The 18,490-nt window shown below is 38.8% G+C and overlaps 1 protein-coding gene across 2 annotated transcripts in view; it reads left to right on the top strand.

The window, feature by feature from the left end:
- LOC110963286 (3'-5' RNA helicase YTHDC2) overlaps positions 1 to 18,033 on the top strand; it is a 53,338-nt gene extending 35,305 nt beyond the window's left edge. Inside the window, exons 20-31 of one of the 2 annotated variants that reach the window (XM_051938882.1) lie at positions 421 to 540; positions 692 to 964; positions 3,898 to 4,024; positions 4,391 to 4,593; positions 6,565 to 6,754; positions 7,175 to 7,266; positions 9,266 to 9,385; positions 9,475 to 9,626; positions 10,797 to 10,968; positions 15,154 to 15,357; positions 15,510 to 15,692; positions 17,367 to 18,033. In XM_051938882.1, the coding sequence (XP_051794842.1) occupies positions 421 to 540; positions 692 to 964; positions 3,898 to 4,024; positions 4,391 to 4,593; positions 6,565 to 6,754; positions 7,175 to 7,266; positions 9,266 to 9,385; positions 9,475 to 9,626; positions 10,797 to 10,968; positions 15,154 to 15,357; positions 15,510 to 15,692; positions 17,367 to 17,438 (1,908 nt within the window). In that variant the 3' untranslated portion in view covers positions 17,439 to 18,033. Of the gene's footprint in view, positions 1 to 420; positions 541 to 691; positions 965 to 3,897; positions 4,025 to 4,390; positions 4,594 to 6,564; positions 6,755 to 7,174; positions 7,267 to 9,265; positions 9,386 to 9,474; positions 9,627 to 10,796; positions 10,969 to 15,150; positions 15,358 to 15,509; positions 15,693 to 17,366 lie in introns of both variants that reach the window. The other variant, XM_051938881.1, reaches the window with a different exon arrangement.
- Positions 18,034 to 18,490: the final 457 nt, after the last annotated feature.

The following is an 18,490-nucleotide window of genomic DNA, read 5'->3' as shown; positions in this document are numbered from 1 at the left end:
TTCCAGAAAAAATGGATTTATTTAAATTTCGATGAATAAAAAGTTACAGATATCAATACAGTAATCCCAAATCTTGAATCCAATAAAAATCTGATCTCTGATGTCTTGTATCCTCAGTTGAAAACAGAAGTTTACATGCACTTGTGAACACCATGCATATCATGGCCGTCTTTTATTTTATCGTAGCTCTTACTGTTCTATAATAGAATGACTGAAACAAATGTGTTTGCCATTAAAACAAACATACAAATTGTTTTATTTCATAAATTTACCATAGATCTATTGGAAATATGACAAAATCTGCTGAGCCAAAATACACATGTAACAATGTTAATATTTGGTTAGATGTCCCTTTGCCCTTTTTTTCCTTTATAGTGCTTTTTAATCTGCTCATTTGTCCTGTCATCTTATGTGTTTAAGGAGCTGTGTCTTCAGACCAAATTGCTTGCTCCTGCTTCCTGCCCAGTAGCTGAGTTCTTATCTAAAGCTCCGCAACCTCCTCCAGCACATGCAATTCGTCACGCTGTGCAAATGCTGAAGGTAACAAATTGTCCGCCACTAAACCTCACTTGATCCAGAGTTCTGACAACCATTACTATATATAAAGACCCACAGGCCTTCACGTTCACATGCAATATTCCAGTAATATTACTTTGTCTATATATTGATTGTCACTCCCTTTCTGTTTTAGATAATAGATGCTATGGACCAGCATGAAGACCTAACTGATCTTGGGTACCACCTGGCTGATCTACCTGTGGACCCCCACCTGGGCAAGATGGTGCTGTGCGGAGTTGTCCTGAAGTGTCTGGACCCCATTTTAACCATCGCCTGTACACTGGCTTATCGTGATCCCTTCATCCTTCCCACCCAGAGCTCTCAGAAAAAAGCTGCTCTACAGTGTCGCCAGCGTTTCACTTCTAACACCTTCAGTGACCACATGGCCCTACTTAGAGCTTTCCAGGTAGGCAGGGGTCCATAAGTGATACATTTTGGGATGAGCACTTGATATGAGAAGGGGTGTAAGGGATGCTCCTGGTCTTGGTATTTGGACTTTCAAATGTTCCCAATAAAATGTAGAAGTCACAAAACTTATTAATAGGCTTGGAATAAATTGTAGAGATTACCATTGTGGTCCAAGATATTTTATCGTCGAGCTTTTCTCAAATCTGTACTGATTGATAAAAGATATGCTAGTTTTATCTTTTCATGTCTCTACAAAATAAAACCGAAACAATATCTAAATTGGAGATTGTTTCGCTGAGCTACTTCTTTATACAGTACTGTGAAAAGATATTTTTCCCCTTACTGATTTCTTCTATTCTTTCATATTTCTCATATTTAAATATTCCACAATCAAACTAATATTTATATTTCTTTAATTTTAGACAGAGATAACCCACAAAACACAAGATGCAGTTTTTAAATGATGATTTATTGAAAACCTGTATCACCCCTGTGAGTAATTGCCCCTCTAAACCTAATAACTGATTGGGCCACTCTAGGAAGCAACAACTGGAGTTAAATGTTTGCAATAGTTTGTGATCAGTAATTCACATCACTGTGGAAAAATTTTGGCGTCGTAGTTTTAATTCATTCGATGGTTTTTAATCATGAACTGCCCTTTTTAAGGTCTCACCACAAGATCTCATTTGGATTCAAGTCCAGACTTTGGCTCGGCCATTCCAAAAGCTTAATTTTGTTCTTTTTGAGCCACTCAGAGGTGGACTTGCTTGTGCGCTTTGGGTCATTGTCATGCTGTATAACCCATTTGTGTTGAGCTTTAGGTCATGAACTGAGGTTGGATATTCTCCAGGAGGATTTTAGAGAGCAGAATTCATGGCTCCATCAATTATGACAAGTTGTACAAGTTCTGTGGAAGCAAAGCATTCCCAAACTATCACACCACCATGTTTTACTGTTGGTATAATGTTCTTCCTGTGAAATGTAGTATTAGCTTTGCAGCAGATGTAACGGACCCATGTCTTCCAAAATTTTCTACCTCTGACTCATTACTCAACAGGATGTTATCAGAATAATCTTGGAACTCATCTTGATATTTTTTTTCCCAAATACTAGATGAATCTTTATGTCCTTTTTGCTCAGTCATGATTTAATCCTTACAACTCTCCCATGGGTGTCATTGTCACCCAGTGCCTTCCTTATTGTGGAATCATGTGGATGGACCTTCACTGCTACATGTCCACTTGATGTGTTTTTCAAGCTTGTGAATGCGCCACATCTGAAAATCGTCCACTTGAGGCCAGTAGCTGGTGTTCAATTCCTGCTGACCTTTTTCTCAAACTATCCTGCCTGCCCTTGATTGGACAAACGCATCAGCTCAGGAGCGGTCTGCTCCTGGGGTTCAAGCCAGATCATCATGGCGGCTTGGTCGGCACCAGCACACTTCTCCTCCGATCCTCAGACAACTTCTCACTCTAAGATCTTGTTGAACAACCCAGTCAGAAACTCTACTGCCACCACTCCTAGACACTTTCACACCTCCACAGGTATGTCATCAGGACCAACTGCCTTTCCACTCTTCATCCTCTTCAGTGCCCTCCTCACTTCATCCTTAGTCTTCATTGCTACTTTCTGGCTGCGTCTCCCTGTACTCCTGTCTACTCTCTTCAATCCTCTCAGTGTCCCACTTCTTCTTAGCTAATATTTCTCTATACATACATACCTGCACCTCCTCATTCCACCACCAAGTCTCCTTATCTCCTTTCCTTCCAGATGACACACCAAGTACTCTCCGACCTGTCTCCCTGATCACATTTGCTGTAGTTGTCCAGTCATCTGGAAGCACCTCCTGACCGTCCAAAGCCTGTCTCAACTCTTTCCTGAAAGTCGTACAACACTCTTCCTTTTTCAGCTTCCACCATTTGGTCCTCTGCTCTGCCTTTGCCCTCTTCATCTTCTTCACCACCAGGGTCATCCTACACACCACCATCCTATGCTGTCTGGCTACACTCTCACCTTCCACTACTTTGCAGTCACTGATCTCCTTCAGATTACACCGTCTACACAAGATGTAGTCTACCTGTGTGCTCCTACCTCTGCTCTTGTGAGTCACCCTATGTTCCTGTCTCTTCTGGAAGAAAGTATTCACTACAGCAATTTCCATCCTTTTTGCAAAGTCTAACACCTTCTGTCCCCCTGTGTTCCTATCATGGATACCAAACCTGCCCACCACTTCATCGACACCTCTGTTGCCTTCACCAACATGTGAAGTGTGCACCAGTCACCACTATCTCATGTGTGGGAATTCTCACTTCATCAAACTCCCTCCAGAATTTATCCTTCTCTTTTAGCTCACATTGTACCTGTGAGGCATAACCAAGAACAGCAGAGAACATCACACCTTCAGTTTCCAGCTTCAGACTCATCACCCTATCTGACATTCTTTTTCCCTCCAGAAAATTGTTAACGTTGGTGTTTACCCGGGTCTTGACCGATCCATTATGGAAGTCGAAGGGTTGATTCACATATTTGGTTTTATGTCGGATGCTCTTCCTGACACAACGCTCTGCATTTATTTGGACTACCAATATAATTACCAGCATATAATAAGTTTGTTCTTGATTTGTTTACATACAATGTAATCAGTTGTCTGAATCCTGTATGTATCTATTCACATCACTAATATAAAAACCCCTCTAAAACATATCTACCAAGACTTTTCAACTGGCCATGCCATACTTATTCTACACAAATAAACCTAAACAGAAAAAAACATCTACTATCTATCAGGTCTAGTTAAAAAAGTCTAATATGAATAAATTTATTGTTAGCAATGTGATGTCTGGTTGTTTGTTACGATAGAGATATGAGATCACATTCCCTCACTCAGGTAAGAGCTCATATAGAATGTTTGTGTCATGTGTGTTATGGCAGGCATGGCAGAGGGCTCGCAGTGGTGGATGGGAGAGGTCTTTCTGTGAGAAGAATTTCCTGTCTCAAGCTACCATGGACATGATACTTGGCATGAGGACACAGCTGCTAGGACAGCTCCGTGCTATTGGTCAGTTCTTCTACTTCTATTTCTTTATTTCCATTCTTTCATTTGAAAATGTTATTTAAATTAATTTATGTAAATAAGTGATTTTCATTTGAACTATTAAAAAGTTTGCAGCATTTTTGAAAACATACTTTCACTTTGTCTTTTGGGGTTATTGAGTAGAGATGAATATGAAAATTCACTTTTTTGATTATATTTTTTTAGTAAAATGACATTTACAACACAATATAGTACACAAAAAGTAAGCGATGTGAAGTGATTCCATTGTTTGCAATTCAGTTTTGAAGAAAAAAACTTTGGATCAAGACATTTCTAGTGTTAATAATTTTTCTTCAGTGAAAGAAATAAAATGGTCTTTTTGTCCCCCAGGTTTTGTTCGAGCCCGTGGGGGCAGTGACATCCGTGATGTGAATCTGAACTCTGAGAACTGGGCTGTGGTGAAGGCAGCCCTAGTGGCTGGCATGTATCCAAACCTTGCACACATTGACCTTGAGACCTCCCTGTGCTCCAGTAACAAGGAGAAAAAGATTCACTTTCATCCAACATCCATCCTGAGCCAGATCCAACTCAAGGTGATAGGAAAGCACAAGAATTTGATTAATATGTAATTCTGTCATTATATTGTGGTCTCTTATTTCTCGGACCTTGACTGAATAATGTCGTGATGCACTCACTTAACTTACTTTTCAGTCTATGATAAAATTCCTTCTGCTTTCCAATTGCTGAAAATTATTGTAGAAATTGCAGGATTTCAGGACAGCTGGGTCTAGCAATGTGTTCTACAGATTTCATTTCAGCTGATTTTTTTTTTTTTTGAAATGTGTCACTTACCTGAATATGTAGTTGGCTAGAGAAGACGGTGAAATTACTCATGAATCCCTTACAAATATTTGGTTTGCATATATTTAGAAATTCAGACTGTACTATAAGAATCCAAATTGTACCTGATTTAAACATGGATACCATCTCCATTGAAGTAGTCTCCTTGTGCAGCATTACAACACTCCCAGCACTCGTAGAATGCTTGTAGAGGTCCTGAACATTGTAAGCAACATCTGTGATGCGTGCCAGTTTTTCAACAGCTGTTGGTAAATAATTAATCATTCTATATGGATTGGAGGAATTTTTGTTGTGGAGTTTATCTGCATAGAATAAAAAGACAGTTTATTGTGAAAGCTTTTTCAATGTGTGAACCATGTGGAATCTTTATCATATGGTGTGACACTGCCAAAATAATCAAAAATAGTGTTGTATTTTAGATATTGTTAAGATCTGACTTTGTGCTCGTCACACAGAGCTTTGTGGTGCTGATTTAAATGCTCAAACAAATTACACGTTGTCTCATGTCGTGGCAACAATTGCAAAACACAGGATGAGTAAGTGTCACTTTTTATGTACAACTTTACTATATGGCATGTGTATATTTTGCCACTAGGAGATGCACGAAACTTAGGTGAGAGAGAGTCTATTTTTGATACGGATTCATAAATTTGAATGTAGCACAACATGGAAGTGAAAGCAGAACTCTAGAAGTACTGGTCAAAATGGCGACCCTTCAACTTGAATTTCTTTTTGGGGAAGAAGAAGTCAGTTAGCATTTACAGAAGTAATTTAACAAGATGGACGGGTGGAGAGTCATTCAGGTGGTTTGCTTCAAATGTTTTTCTTTACTCCTCAGGAAGCTGCAGTAGAAATGTGGCCTTGAGAATGTGACCCTTGGAGATTGATTCCTGTTACATACCCATGTGAATGTACAAGGGATATTGAATATGCCCCTGACACACCATCTCCAGTTTTGGAGAATGCAGCTTTTTCACTATGAAAACTGTTATTTCTTCTTTCAGTGGGGTGCACAAACCTTCCACTCATCACCAGTTCTGATCTTCCATATGAATGTTGCTGGCTGATCTGGGCAGCTGACTGACACAGACTGATGTTTGCTTTCTGCTTCAAGTTGAGCTCCATGAGCAAATCATGAATGCGCTCCTACCAGTGAACACAAAAACATGTGTAGCACAGGTCCTGAGCTTAATAAAGCAGCGTCACGTCTTCTGCAGACTCCTGACAGCTAATGCTAGTACATGTTGCGCATGCATAGCCATGACGCAGTCTGTGCAAGTACACCATGAACAGTTTGTAGAACTTTTTATCGCCTCTCATATATTTTAATAATAGGTAAAGTGACATTTCTCAGGGGACCTACAAGGCACTGTCAGACTGAGTGACAAGCAGTACTGAACATTCTACTGGAATTATGGATAGTTTTCAGATAAGAGCTGAATACAGTCCATTTTAACAAATACCAACTCGGTGAATCACCATAAATAGCATCTATATATTTTTATTTTATTTAAGTACACTTAACTCACTTCTGTTCCCTGACTGTACTGACAACAATTCTGTGTTTGAGTTAACCTTTTTTTTAAAAATAGAAAAACACTCTTCTTATTAATTTTGTGTCACTAGTTATTTTCCAGTTAGATAACCGAAGCAGTACAAGTGAAAAGGATTCAAATGTTGTATTTTGTGTTTTTACGGTTTAGAACAGCACAACTAAATCAGCCCCGGCCCTTCCCACAGACTGGTTGATCTATGATGAGATGAGCCGAGGTCACAGGATGGCTCATGTCCGCTGTTGTTCCGCGGTGACTCCCATCACAGTTGCAATATTTGGAGGTTCATCCAAGCTCCCCAGCTCGGCCCTTCATGAACCGGCTTCACAGAGAGCTGCTGGTAAACAAGTCAAAAAACCAGAAATGTGTGTTTGTCTGTTGGTGAATTTTTAGTGTGTATGTGTGTGAGAACTGATGAATGGGAAACATCGTAAACCACTAAGGTAGAAAAGTGCTATGTAAGTACAGACCATTTACCATACTCCAGCCTTGTCTGCCAGAGGGATTGGCCTGGCTTTGCCTATTTTTTCTTTCTTATGATGTAATTTTTCATCATCTGACGGGTTTATATTTAATCGAATCTTTCTGAGGCTAATCCAAAAGAGGCATGGCCTTCCAAAATCTTACTGTTACAATCACTTTTTAAGTAGTTGATGTTATATTTTAAATTTTTCATGTAATTTTATGACCTTGAACTTTATTAATTTACGGCCAGAGCCCGTCTGTGAAAATGAATCTGTTTCTATGTTTTCTCCTTCAGAATGTCAACGGGATGACAGCAGTGACAGTGAGACAGAAGACTTATCTGAGATGAGGATAGATGATTGGATTGTCTTCCAGTTGGACAGTGAGGTCAGAAACATTACTGTCAACGTCATCTTTTAATTCCTGTTTTATCAATGTTAATGTCTTGTTTTCCTCATATAGCAACACCAGAATTATGTTCCATACCAGGGCTTCCCGATGTTTTTGACTTGTGAACCAAAGTTAATACAGGGTTATCAATCACATAGTAAAATGTTGTTTATTAGATGAAGTTTATTAAGCTGTGCTTGCAATTGGGTATTAATGTAATTTAATAATTTCTCAGATGCCTCAAGTCTATGTTCATATTTCACCTAAAGAACACTTGACCATATTTCTGTCCTGCCTTCAGCAAAGAAAGTAGCCCAAATGACTCCTTAGAGATGAAAGAAAAGAGACTCTTCAAAAATTAAATGAGGAGAGTGCAGATACCTACTGTATTCATTTCACCCTAGAGTTCTCAAGCAACTCTCCAGAAATCTTTCTAGAACTTGTGGTCTACAATATAAAGTTGTAAGCTTGGTATTATGAAAGGGGCTCAAGTACACTGACTCTGCTTGGTGAAATTCCTATTTTTTTTACCTTGTTAACATGTCCATAAGGTGTTTTTCATATGCTACAAGACACATCATGGACTAATTAAGCAGTCAGCAGCATGGCAGCACATTTCCTCTTTAAAAATGCAGTGTACTGATGACAATTTCAGAATTACAGATTCAGACTCCTGGGGTTTTATATGTAACATACCTAATAAACCAATCCTCAACTTTCAGGGTGACACTTTATGTATCATTATTCTTCTTCAGATTCTGTTTACAGTTCAAACGTGTGGCTGAAAAATTCCAATTATTACAACTTACCATTGTGCAGTGTTTGAGCAGAGTCATAGATGAGCTGGTTTGCTGAAGCTGCAGCGTGTTGCAGAGGAGTTGGTTCAGAGAGAAGTGTGGACTTCATAAAGAGTCAGTGATAGTTCCCCTAAGCCAAACTTTATGGGTACATTACATATGTTTTTTTATATTTTGTAACTGGGTAATCTTATTCCTAAAACCCCATTTTTTTTTTTTTTTTAGAAAAATGACTGCTTTACTATCTCTGACTTGCCTGAAAGTGTATAGCAAAAATCGGAATATTTACAAAGATGTTTTTAAATATCAGAAGTAGCAGATACAATTTGTACTACAAAAACAAAACTGTTGGATGAAAGCCTAATCCAAGTAGAACAAAGTGTCAGTTTTAAAGTGGTTCTTGAAATCTAGATATAAATAATTTTTTTAGGATGGATGAATTTTCAACCCAACTTTTTCAGTGTAAACTTTGAAGAAGTTTTGCAAGACACTTGTCATGTAGTTTTGTGTATATCCTTTGGGAATTACCACCGTTATAGGTCATTAGGATGAGTATGTGCGTTTGATATATATATTCAGCATATATAAACGTGTGTGTGTGTATACATATGAATTCCGTTTCCAGTTGATGTCCACTCCAGCCAACTTACTGGTACTTTATGATCTATTTTTGTTATCATTATATTTGTCCAAACAAATGTACTTACAGTTGTACCAGGCATGAAATGAACAAGAAATTGAAGAAAACAAGGGTGGTCTAATAATTTTTTCCATGACTGTATATGTTTGATCTATGTGTCCAGTCTCATTGTGTCATTGCTTGGAATGTCAGTAACTAATAGTTGAGTTTGGAATTCATTGTCAAATTTCAGTGGTGACCCACAAGTCTCTACACAGTGAAGCTCCTGAGTGTGAACTGTTGTATCCATAGAGTATTTGAAAGTCTTGTAGATATGCTGAACAGTCTGCTGGATGTTCCCAACGCTCAGCTTAAAATGAAGGGAGGCTGCCAGTTCTTGTCTTGTGCCCACACTTGAGACTAGTTTATCTTTTAACTGAAGATCGTTTCAGTTGTATATATTATTCTTGCTATTTTGTTGTTTTTTCTTATATCAAGCATTCTTTCTTTCTCTTTTAGTCTCTGTGTTTTTGTTAAGTCATTTCATGTATTTTATCTGATGTTCTGTATGTTTTATCAGGCTGCAGGACTGGTATTTGAACTAAGGCAGAAGTGGCAAAACTTGTTTATCAAGAGGATCCGTTGTCCTTCAAAGCCCTGGTCTCAACAGGATGAGACTGTCATCCAGACTCTGGTTTCTGTATGTGATGTACTTTCTGCTTCTAAGTTTCTGTTGGCTAGTTATTTTGCTTTTGCTTAATGATTGAAGTTTAAGCTGACTTCCTTCAGGTGCTTGGAGCAGAGGAGCAGAGAGCAGGCCTACAGCAGCCCTCAGGGATTGGTCAGCGGCCAAGACCCATGTCATCAGAGGAGGGGTTGAAGACCTCTATGAAGAGCTCCAATACCAGCCCCCGACCATCCACCAGTACAACGAATGACAAGTATTAAATAGCCTCAATTTCATTTATGATGCAGTTTTGTGTTTTTTTTTTTTTCTTGTTGTATGAAGAAGTGAGGCTTCACTGGACCAGGAGTCTTCTCTCCTGACACACAGAAGGCTCACTGTAATGGTGGGAGGGACCTCCTGTAGCAGACTTAAATCAAGATTACAGTCAAATAGCCAAAAGCATTTTGTTCCACGTGTTTTCCTAAGCTCTCTGTCTTGACCACAATGGAAAACCTCGTGAAACAGAATTTCTTAGAACATAGGAAAAGAAACATGCTAAGAAACATGCATCTGCACTTACACTGTGCTACAGAATCATGTGACAGTGGATGTTGTGGCCCCTCTTGTTGGCCGCCTAAATTATGCTCTTTCAGTATTGTCAGTTATTCTGTTCAACCATATGTCTGCATCCCTCAGGAACCTGCATTGCCTGTCTTAGAAAGGAAATGAAATGTTCTTACCATGTTCTTTTGAAATTCCACAGTTAATGCTGTGAACATCTATGTAATGCATAGTAATGCGATCAAGACAACATGTAAACATTAGAGGATGAGTGATTTGCATCAACCAAATAAACAGATCAGATAAAAACAAACCAAAAACACACTTAGGGATATCACAATAGCTGTACTAACATCAAAGTTCATTGATTAAATGTACACTGTTTTGCCTGTCCATCCAAAAATAACAATCAACTCTTCTGGCTCTAGTCAAACATTTAGACTACATGTGATTGATGTAAGTCACTCACTCATTACTGCTTGATCCGTACAGAGGTGCACTACCACAGTATGGATCCAGATGCCTGTCTTTGAGTTGCCTGGATAGGTTTAAGGTGTTTCCTCCCCTCATTCAGAACACACTGTGACATCATATGTATACTGGCTTTTGGTAGTCTATAACATGTCTCCATTTATCTGACTCAAAATATCTGCAAACACTGCCAACTAACCTTCTGCTGCATCTGAAACTGCTAATGATCAGATGTGCTTTAAATATACAACAAGAGCAATGACAAATACAGACCTGTCTGTAGTACAAGTTTCATATACAGTAAAGGCCAAGTTGTGTCTGCAGGCCCAGGCTGGTATTTCATAATTTTGAAAGATCTGTGATGATGTATTTCATAACCATACTATTCCACTATTTAACCATTTCCTTTCAGGTCTTGTCGGATGCCATCTTCAGACCTGCTTCAGGTTAAGCCCCACTTCAGAGATGAGGCATCGTTGCCTATAAATCAGCGCACTGATGATCTCCACTCTTCCAGCAGTTCTTCCTGCTCTGTGACTTTGGATAGTCCCTTTGACAACTCCTGTCCTTCAACCTCAGGAAAGGTATTTACTTACTGTCAAGCTTTATTAACTTCACACAATCTTTGTCTTTATAACATCTTTCAAGCTAGTTTGACCCATGCCTTTTTTGTAGACAAGTGACCCCGTTCTTTTGCAATTTGTGTTAGTCAGTGAGGTTTGATGCAGCAGAACCAGAGATGATATGAGCTTACTCGAGAATGCACACTGTTTGCATAAATTCATGGACTTTCCTTTTTAAAAAGGTGCTTGACTATGAAAGATTTTATGAATAATGTATAATAAATAATGAAACTCAGCCAAGTATGCCCAAAAATACAAAAATGTAGTGTTCATAAGTTCTCAAGATACTCAATACTGTATTCATGTATAGAATATAATCCACAGGAGGATTTAAACAGATATACAACTACCTATAGAATGCAAAGATGATGAAAGATGTAATGATGCAAATGTAAGCAAAATTGTTATTATTTAGAGAAAGAAAAATGTCTACTAATTTTCAAGTGCAGCAAAGAAATGTATGCGTTATGTCTCTGAGTTGGCATCGGAGGAGAAGGTGTGACATTTTATAGCTGTTTTTATTATAGCGCATTATCTTTCTGCTTAATTTTACCTCACTAAATGTCTTGGCGACTTTCGGCTCAGACTCCAGGGTGTTTGACGCAGACAGCTGTATTTTACACCCACTGTTATGGAAAATGTAAAGGACTATATATTTTGATTGGGCCATTTTTTTTTTTTTAGCAGGGACATAGGTTAGAATGTACTGAAAACAAGCTATCCCTTTGGTAGATAATTTCATATTAAACATTTATATATTTAAACAAGTTATCAACTACCTTGCAAGCATGCAGTGCAAAAAAGAATACTCTCCGTGAGTAAATCACTGTAAATCCCCTTAACATCTTGTGACATTTAAAGTACACAAAAAATATTTAGTTTGAAAAAAAAAACTTGCTTCTCTTTTAAAAAGCACTTTGAATCATCATCTGCTGTTTGGAATGAGCCATCTAAACAATGGTGTCTTGGCTTGATTACAGTGTTCCTAATCTGTAGAATTCCTTGATGCTTCATTAAGGCATGAATTATCCTGTAAACACCAGATTCTGCCTCCTCTGCATCTGTGCATAGATTACAAATTAACACAGCATACAAGGAAAAAAAAAAACATTTTAATTTTCAAAATGAAGCTGCAGTAGCCAGCTATCACGAAACCAAAAAAAGAACAACAGAATTCAAAAACATACAACCCTCCTCCTAAAGCTCTTCCTGGTCTCCTCTGTAATAAAAGCCCTCCTGACAGGCCAGAGCAGGTTTCAGAAATGTGTAAAAAAAATAGTCACTAAAAATCAACGGTCACAGCTGGCTTCCCACAAGATTAAAACCACATTCTCCTGAGTGAATGTAATCTATTTTTTTACTCTACTACAAAAACTTTTTGGGAGCTAGTGTAGTTCAGCATTTAAAAAAACGACAACAAACGAGCAGCAGTATGTTCGATGAGATTAGTATGCAAATGAACACAGTATAAACATTATTAGCAGCAATATCAAGTTCACTCATTAATTGTCTGCATGAACATAAATGTAAACTGGAAAGCCCAAAAGGGACACAGCCAGCACTAATACTTAATCTATTAACAAACGCTGCAATCCACTAGAACACACTAGAACTCCTTTGCAAACCTTTAATTCCAATTAAGTCAGCCTTGATTTCATGTTCTTTTGTGCTCCATTGCTTCATAATATGGATAGACTGATTATCAGCCAGACTGATTATTGTGGCAAATATTTGGCATTTTTCTGATTACTGGTATCAGTATTTTTATTGATTGATTACTGATGAATTGAATATACTACTTCAGGTGTGATGTAGCCAGCTCTCTCTGTCAGTAGTCAGTCTATGGTCTCAGAAATGTCTCTCAAGCAGAGACCGCAAAACCTGAACAAGAAACGTAAGAGGATAGTTGTTTTTACTGTGCCTAAGGCCATGCTAACGACTAGCAGCTAAGTTAGAATGCAGCCACAGATTACCCTCTAACAGAGTCTGGAAAACAATCATTATTAGTGATTTAATATATGGAGCGAAGTTGGCCATAAACATAACAGAGCATTGAAGATTAACTAACAGAACAGTGATCCATCTCACTTGATCCCACATAAACAGATGAGAGCACCCTAATTAAATCACTTCTATTTCAGTTCTAGTCACTCTTATTAATGAAGAAGCCTAGTTATGAATGGCATGCTCTCTACTGCTATCCCTACTTCCCAAGCATGCAAGGCTTGTCTTGAATAGGTGAGCATTAGCGGTGTTCTTTTACATTTCCACTATTATACTGTATAAACACATGTTTGTCAGGTAAAAGTGAAGAGTCCTCATGGAAAACTTCTGAAATTATGATTTCAGTTAATACTTGATTTAGAACATCTTGCTTGTGGCAGGTGCACATAATTCCGGTTAGATTGACATACAGTCCATGACAAAAGTCTTGTCAAATATCCATTTTGGAGAAACAAAAGCTTATAACCTGACTTTTAATTAATCCATTGGTTTTAGAAATGGCTCATATGAAAGCTAAAACCCTCCCAAATTATGTTTAATATACTGAAATAAATTTGCTTCACTGAAGAAAGATTCATCATTTAATGAACACAGAAATGTCAGATTTTGGTAAGCCCAAAGTTTTGTCGCCTACAGAGAATAATGTGAAAATTGAACATAATTTACTTCAAATACAAAAATATGTTGCATAACATCAGTGAATTAAGTAGTGGTGCTGTGAGATCCATATTTAATATTTTGTATGACTTCCATGAGCTTGAAGGACTGCATCCATGCGGTTCGACAATGATTCATACAATGTATTGATGAAGTCATCAGGAATAGCAAAGAAAGCAGTCTTACATGCCTCCCAGAGTTCATCAACATTCTTTGGTTTTGTCTTCCATGCTTCCTCTTTCATTCTACCCCAGACATGTTCAATGATGTTAATGTCTGGTGACTGGGCTGGCCAGTCCTGGAGCACCTTGATCTTCTTCGCCTTGAGGAACTTTGATGGAGCACCATCCTGCTGCAAAATTTGACCCCTTTTGTGGTTGGGAATGTAAGAGGTAGCTAATACTTCTCGATATTTTAGGCTATTGATATTGCCTTCCACCCTGCAAATCTCTCGCACACCCCCATACTGGATGTAAGACCAGACCATGATTTTTCCGCCACCGAACTTAACTGTTTTCTGGGTGAATCTCGGATCCATGCGGGCTCCAGTAGGTCTCCTACAATATTTGCGGCAGCTGTGATGTAATTCAATTGTAGATTCATCTGAGAAATCCACCTTCTGCCACTTTTCCAGCGTCCATCCTTCTAGCAGGCTGTGGGCCTTGGCAAATGCCACGTTTTTTTTTTTTAATTGCCTTTTGTTTAGTGCTGGTTTCTGGGCACTGATTCGACCATGGAGGCCATTTCGAGACAGAATTCTACAAACTGTTCTGGTTGACACAGGGACTTGAGGTGACCAGGCCTGGTGGAGCTCTGCTGCAGTGGAAAAGGGGCTGGCCTTGGATTTTTGAGCCAACAAACAGTCCTCCCGAGCAAATGTCTTGTGGGGTCTGCCGGACCTGGGCTTGTCAAAAACATCTCCAGTCTCTTTAAATCTTTTTCTTATTCTTTGTACTTGACGCTAATGACACATCGAAGGTGTTAGCCACCTCAGCAGTGGATCTGGTCTTCAGCCTCTTGATAATCAACGCTTTGATCTCAGGGTGAATCTTAGGCATGTTGGCAGAGGTCAAGTTGCAGTTGATGTGAATGTCTGGTGTGCTGGGGTTCTTTTCATACACACCCACTAGTTGATTGATCAATTATTGATCACAGGTGAGGCTGTAATCTAGGATTGGGTGCATCATATGACAAGGCGACAAGACTTTTGTCTTTGCAAAAACTGACTTCGTGGGCTTTACCAAGCTGTGAATGTTAGAATGTTTTTCAGTAGTTTTGTTTATTATTTGTTTATTTCAAAAGCTGTTGGGATTGAAATTAGCCATTTTTTGGAGAAAAAAATGTTAGAAATATGTTTGAGGGGCAGTTAAGGTCAACTTGTACCCAAGCGACAAGACTTTTGTCAGGGACTGTATTGGGTTTGTTTTATTGCTTGCGTTGTCATTTTAACTATACTATTGGTTTCCTGATAATTCTTCCCAGCAGATAATGAAGCCAGTACCTCCTGGCCTCTTTTCATCAGTCCGATACTTTATAATGAAGAGCAGCAACAGCAGGAACTTAGAAATTTCTCAGCAGAAAGGTATCTGGTCCACTACACCAAGCAATGAGACCAAACTCACCAAGGCTTTCCTGGAGAACAGCCTCATTATCCTCATCTTCTCTGTTCAGGGCTCTGGACACTTCCAGGTAACACTGACAGATTTTTAAAAAAAAATCCTCATAGCCTGCATTACGCATATTATTATATGCAATCTATGATATATGTGCCAGAATCTTGACAAACACAAATAACAATCTTTGAGAAACTAAAAATGTCACTCATGTATTTTTCTTGGCAGGGCTATGCTCATATGACATCAGCCATCAGTCAGGAGAGCTGCCAGGACTGGGGCTTCATGGGACTAGGAGGGGTGTTCAGTGTCGAGTGGATCCACAAAGAGAGTCTTCCCTTCCAGTACACCCAACATATCCTCAACTCGTGGAACAGCAACAAAATGGTCCAGATCAGCAGGGATGGGCAGGTGAATACACAGGGTGCTACTGAGTCTGCTTCATATCATAGATGCTGCTTCACTAAATGGTACACGCAAGAAATACCTGACAAACCTACAGTATGCCTGTTTTAATCATTATAATTCTTCTCTGCTACCAGAGGATTAGAGAACAAAGTCAGGCAATAGGTGATGACTGAAATAACACCAAACAATAAATTAGAACTGAAATATAGGAAAATTCCATTAACTAATTTGACCTAAATTACTAGTTAGAACTCCACGAAGACAGGCACACAAAAGCTTGCAAGCATTTACAAGAGCTCAACTGGACAAAATTCAGCAGCACAACTCACAAGTGGTCAGCTCTCACACAATGCCGAAAACAAAAGAATTATGTGAAGCCACAAAGGAAGCCATCTTTACACGGCATGGCATGAGTGAGAGACAGGTAACGAAAACACTGAAGCTCTCCAAGACAGCCGTTCATTACACCAAGAAAAAACAAGCCCAACATGGTACTATCAAATTGCTAGCTGGTTGCGGCAGGAAACGTCCTTCTACCCCATGAGATGACCGTGCACTCATCCCTTTCTCTGTCAGAAATCGTCATCAGCCCTTAAGTGACATTAAAAATGAGTGGGCACTGTGGAGAAATGTTACTTATTTGGCAAAGACAGTTGGAAACCAACTTCTTGAAGGTCATCTGAAGTCACATAGGGCATTGAAGAAGCCCTTCATCAATGAAAGGCAGAGGAAAGCCTGATTAGTCTTTGATGGGAATCACAAGGATTGGACTATTCATGATTGGACTAAGGTTCTCTTAAATGATGAATTCAGTTATCAGTTGATGCCCACTTCCTCCAACTTACTGGTTAGGAAGAAGCCTGGAGAAGCCTACAAACCAGAGTGTCCCTACATTATAACATGGAGTTGGATCAGTGATGATCTGGAGTTGTTTCAGTATGGGTGGAACAGGGCAAATGCAATTGTGTGAAGGGTGAATGAACCAGGTCATGCACAGGGCTACTCGTGAAAAAACAGTCTTCTTCTGTCAGCTGGAAAACTCTTTCCTGCCTCGAATAGCTGGATTTTTAAGCAAGACAAATGCCCCTTGCCACACAGCAAGGTCAGTTCAAGCCTGAATGGAGAACCGGAACATTGGAACCATGCCTTGGCCGGCTCAATCACCAGATCAAAATCCAACTGAAAACCTGTGGAAAATCATGAAATGCAAAAATGGAGAACCACAAGCCCAAAAACAGACCAAATTTGTTTGAATTTGTGCAACAGGAATGGGCTGCTGTGACAGCAGAACAATGTCAGAAGCTGGTGGAGAGCATGACAAGACACATGGCTGCAGTCATCAGAAACGATGGTTATGCAATCAAGTGGTAACTCCAGAAAAGACAGACAGAAAACATGGAATGCCTAAAAGCACTACCTTGTAAGCAAAGGTGTAATTTCTGGCACAGCTGGGGTCTATCATTTATATATCAACAATGCAACTGCAACATTACTTTCCAGTCAACACCATACATATAATCAAAATGCCGTGCTATGCATACAGTATTTCTGTTGGTGCTGCCAGCTGGACTTTCATGTGCAGCGGAATTAGCACAAATGAAAATCTATCTACTCAAAAAGAGGAGCTGATAAATGACTGCATTTGAAATGTTTCACCATCTTTTTTGTCTCATGTAGGAGTTGGAGCCCCAAGCAGGCAGCCAGCTGCTCTTACTGTGGGAGAGAAACTTTGGGAATCCAGTTCACTAAGCGTTAGCAGCCACCACGCCACATAAGACACTGGAAAATGAACAGATTCATTTCAAAGAGAAAGAGAAGTTCAACTCTTGGATGTGATTTCACAAGTTTGTTTTGTATTTTCATTTTACCAGTTTAATAGGTAAGACTCTAATTTCATTTTACTATGTGTTCAAAATAGTAGAAATGTTCTTACAAACAGTATGTTCACCACTAAATGACTGTGACTCTACATACATCACCAGGATATTTAAGAATTTATTGGGGTAGAATAAAAAAGAAACATATTCATATCACATATGTGTTACCTGTTTTGATTGCACAAGTACCAAGGGCTCTTGCACTTAATGTTGAAATTATTTGTTAGTTTTTTCTAGTAAAGTTTTAATAGGTTAAGAATATACCTGTCATTGTTATCTTTACATGAATTAATACCTCCTGAGACAGTTTTTTTTTTTTAATTTTTTCATTTTATGTTCATGCTGGAATTTGACCACTGAAATGTAAACAAGTTTGTGTTTGCCAGTGAGAGTAGGCATCGCCATAATTGTGTTAATGGGATACCAAATATGTAATTAAAATTTTGAGAAACAACGACAATTTTAAACCCTGTTGTCAGTGTGATGTCTTTGCGGCTCTTTAACAGTGTCCTCTGAATGTCCAGTGGCCAGAATCTACTTGAAAGATGACAGTAGGTGTACATCATGGATGGTGTACATGTATGAATGTTCATACATTTATGAGCTCAGGTCAGCTCAAGCTCCTGTCAGTTAAGCTGATGGTCACAACAAAAGAGAGCACCTAGGTTAAAACTGTGTGACAGATTTAGTGGCCTTTCACTGCAAGCATGTTTTACTTCTATTTAATCGAAGACCATTATCTTGACATATCTCCACATTACATTTGTAAGAATGTATCCAACACATACAGTTAACTTTAAAAAAAAATATAGCATGGGTATGTCTCTTTAAAACTTACATGTTTTTTCGAACAACAATAATTGCAGTTTATAGTTTATCCATGCATACCATTTACAGATCTCAGGCAGTTATGTATTATTCTTC

This window comes from Acanthochromis polyacanthus, chromosome 18, assembly GCF_021347895.1.
Source record: "Acanthochromis polyacanthus isolate Apoly-LR-REF ecotype Palm Island chromosome 18, KAUST_Apoly_ChrSc, whole genome shotgun sequence".
NCBI classification, from domain to species: Eukaryota; Metazoa; Chordata; class Actinopteri; family Pomacentridae; genus Acanthochromis; species Acanthochromis polyacanthus.
Note: the sequence above shows the minus strand (reverse complement) of the source record. Positions and strands in the feature narration are given on the sequence as shown.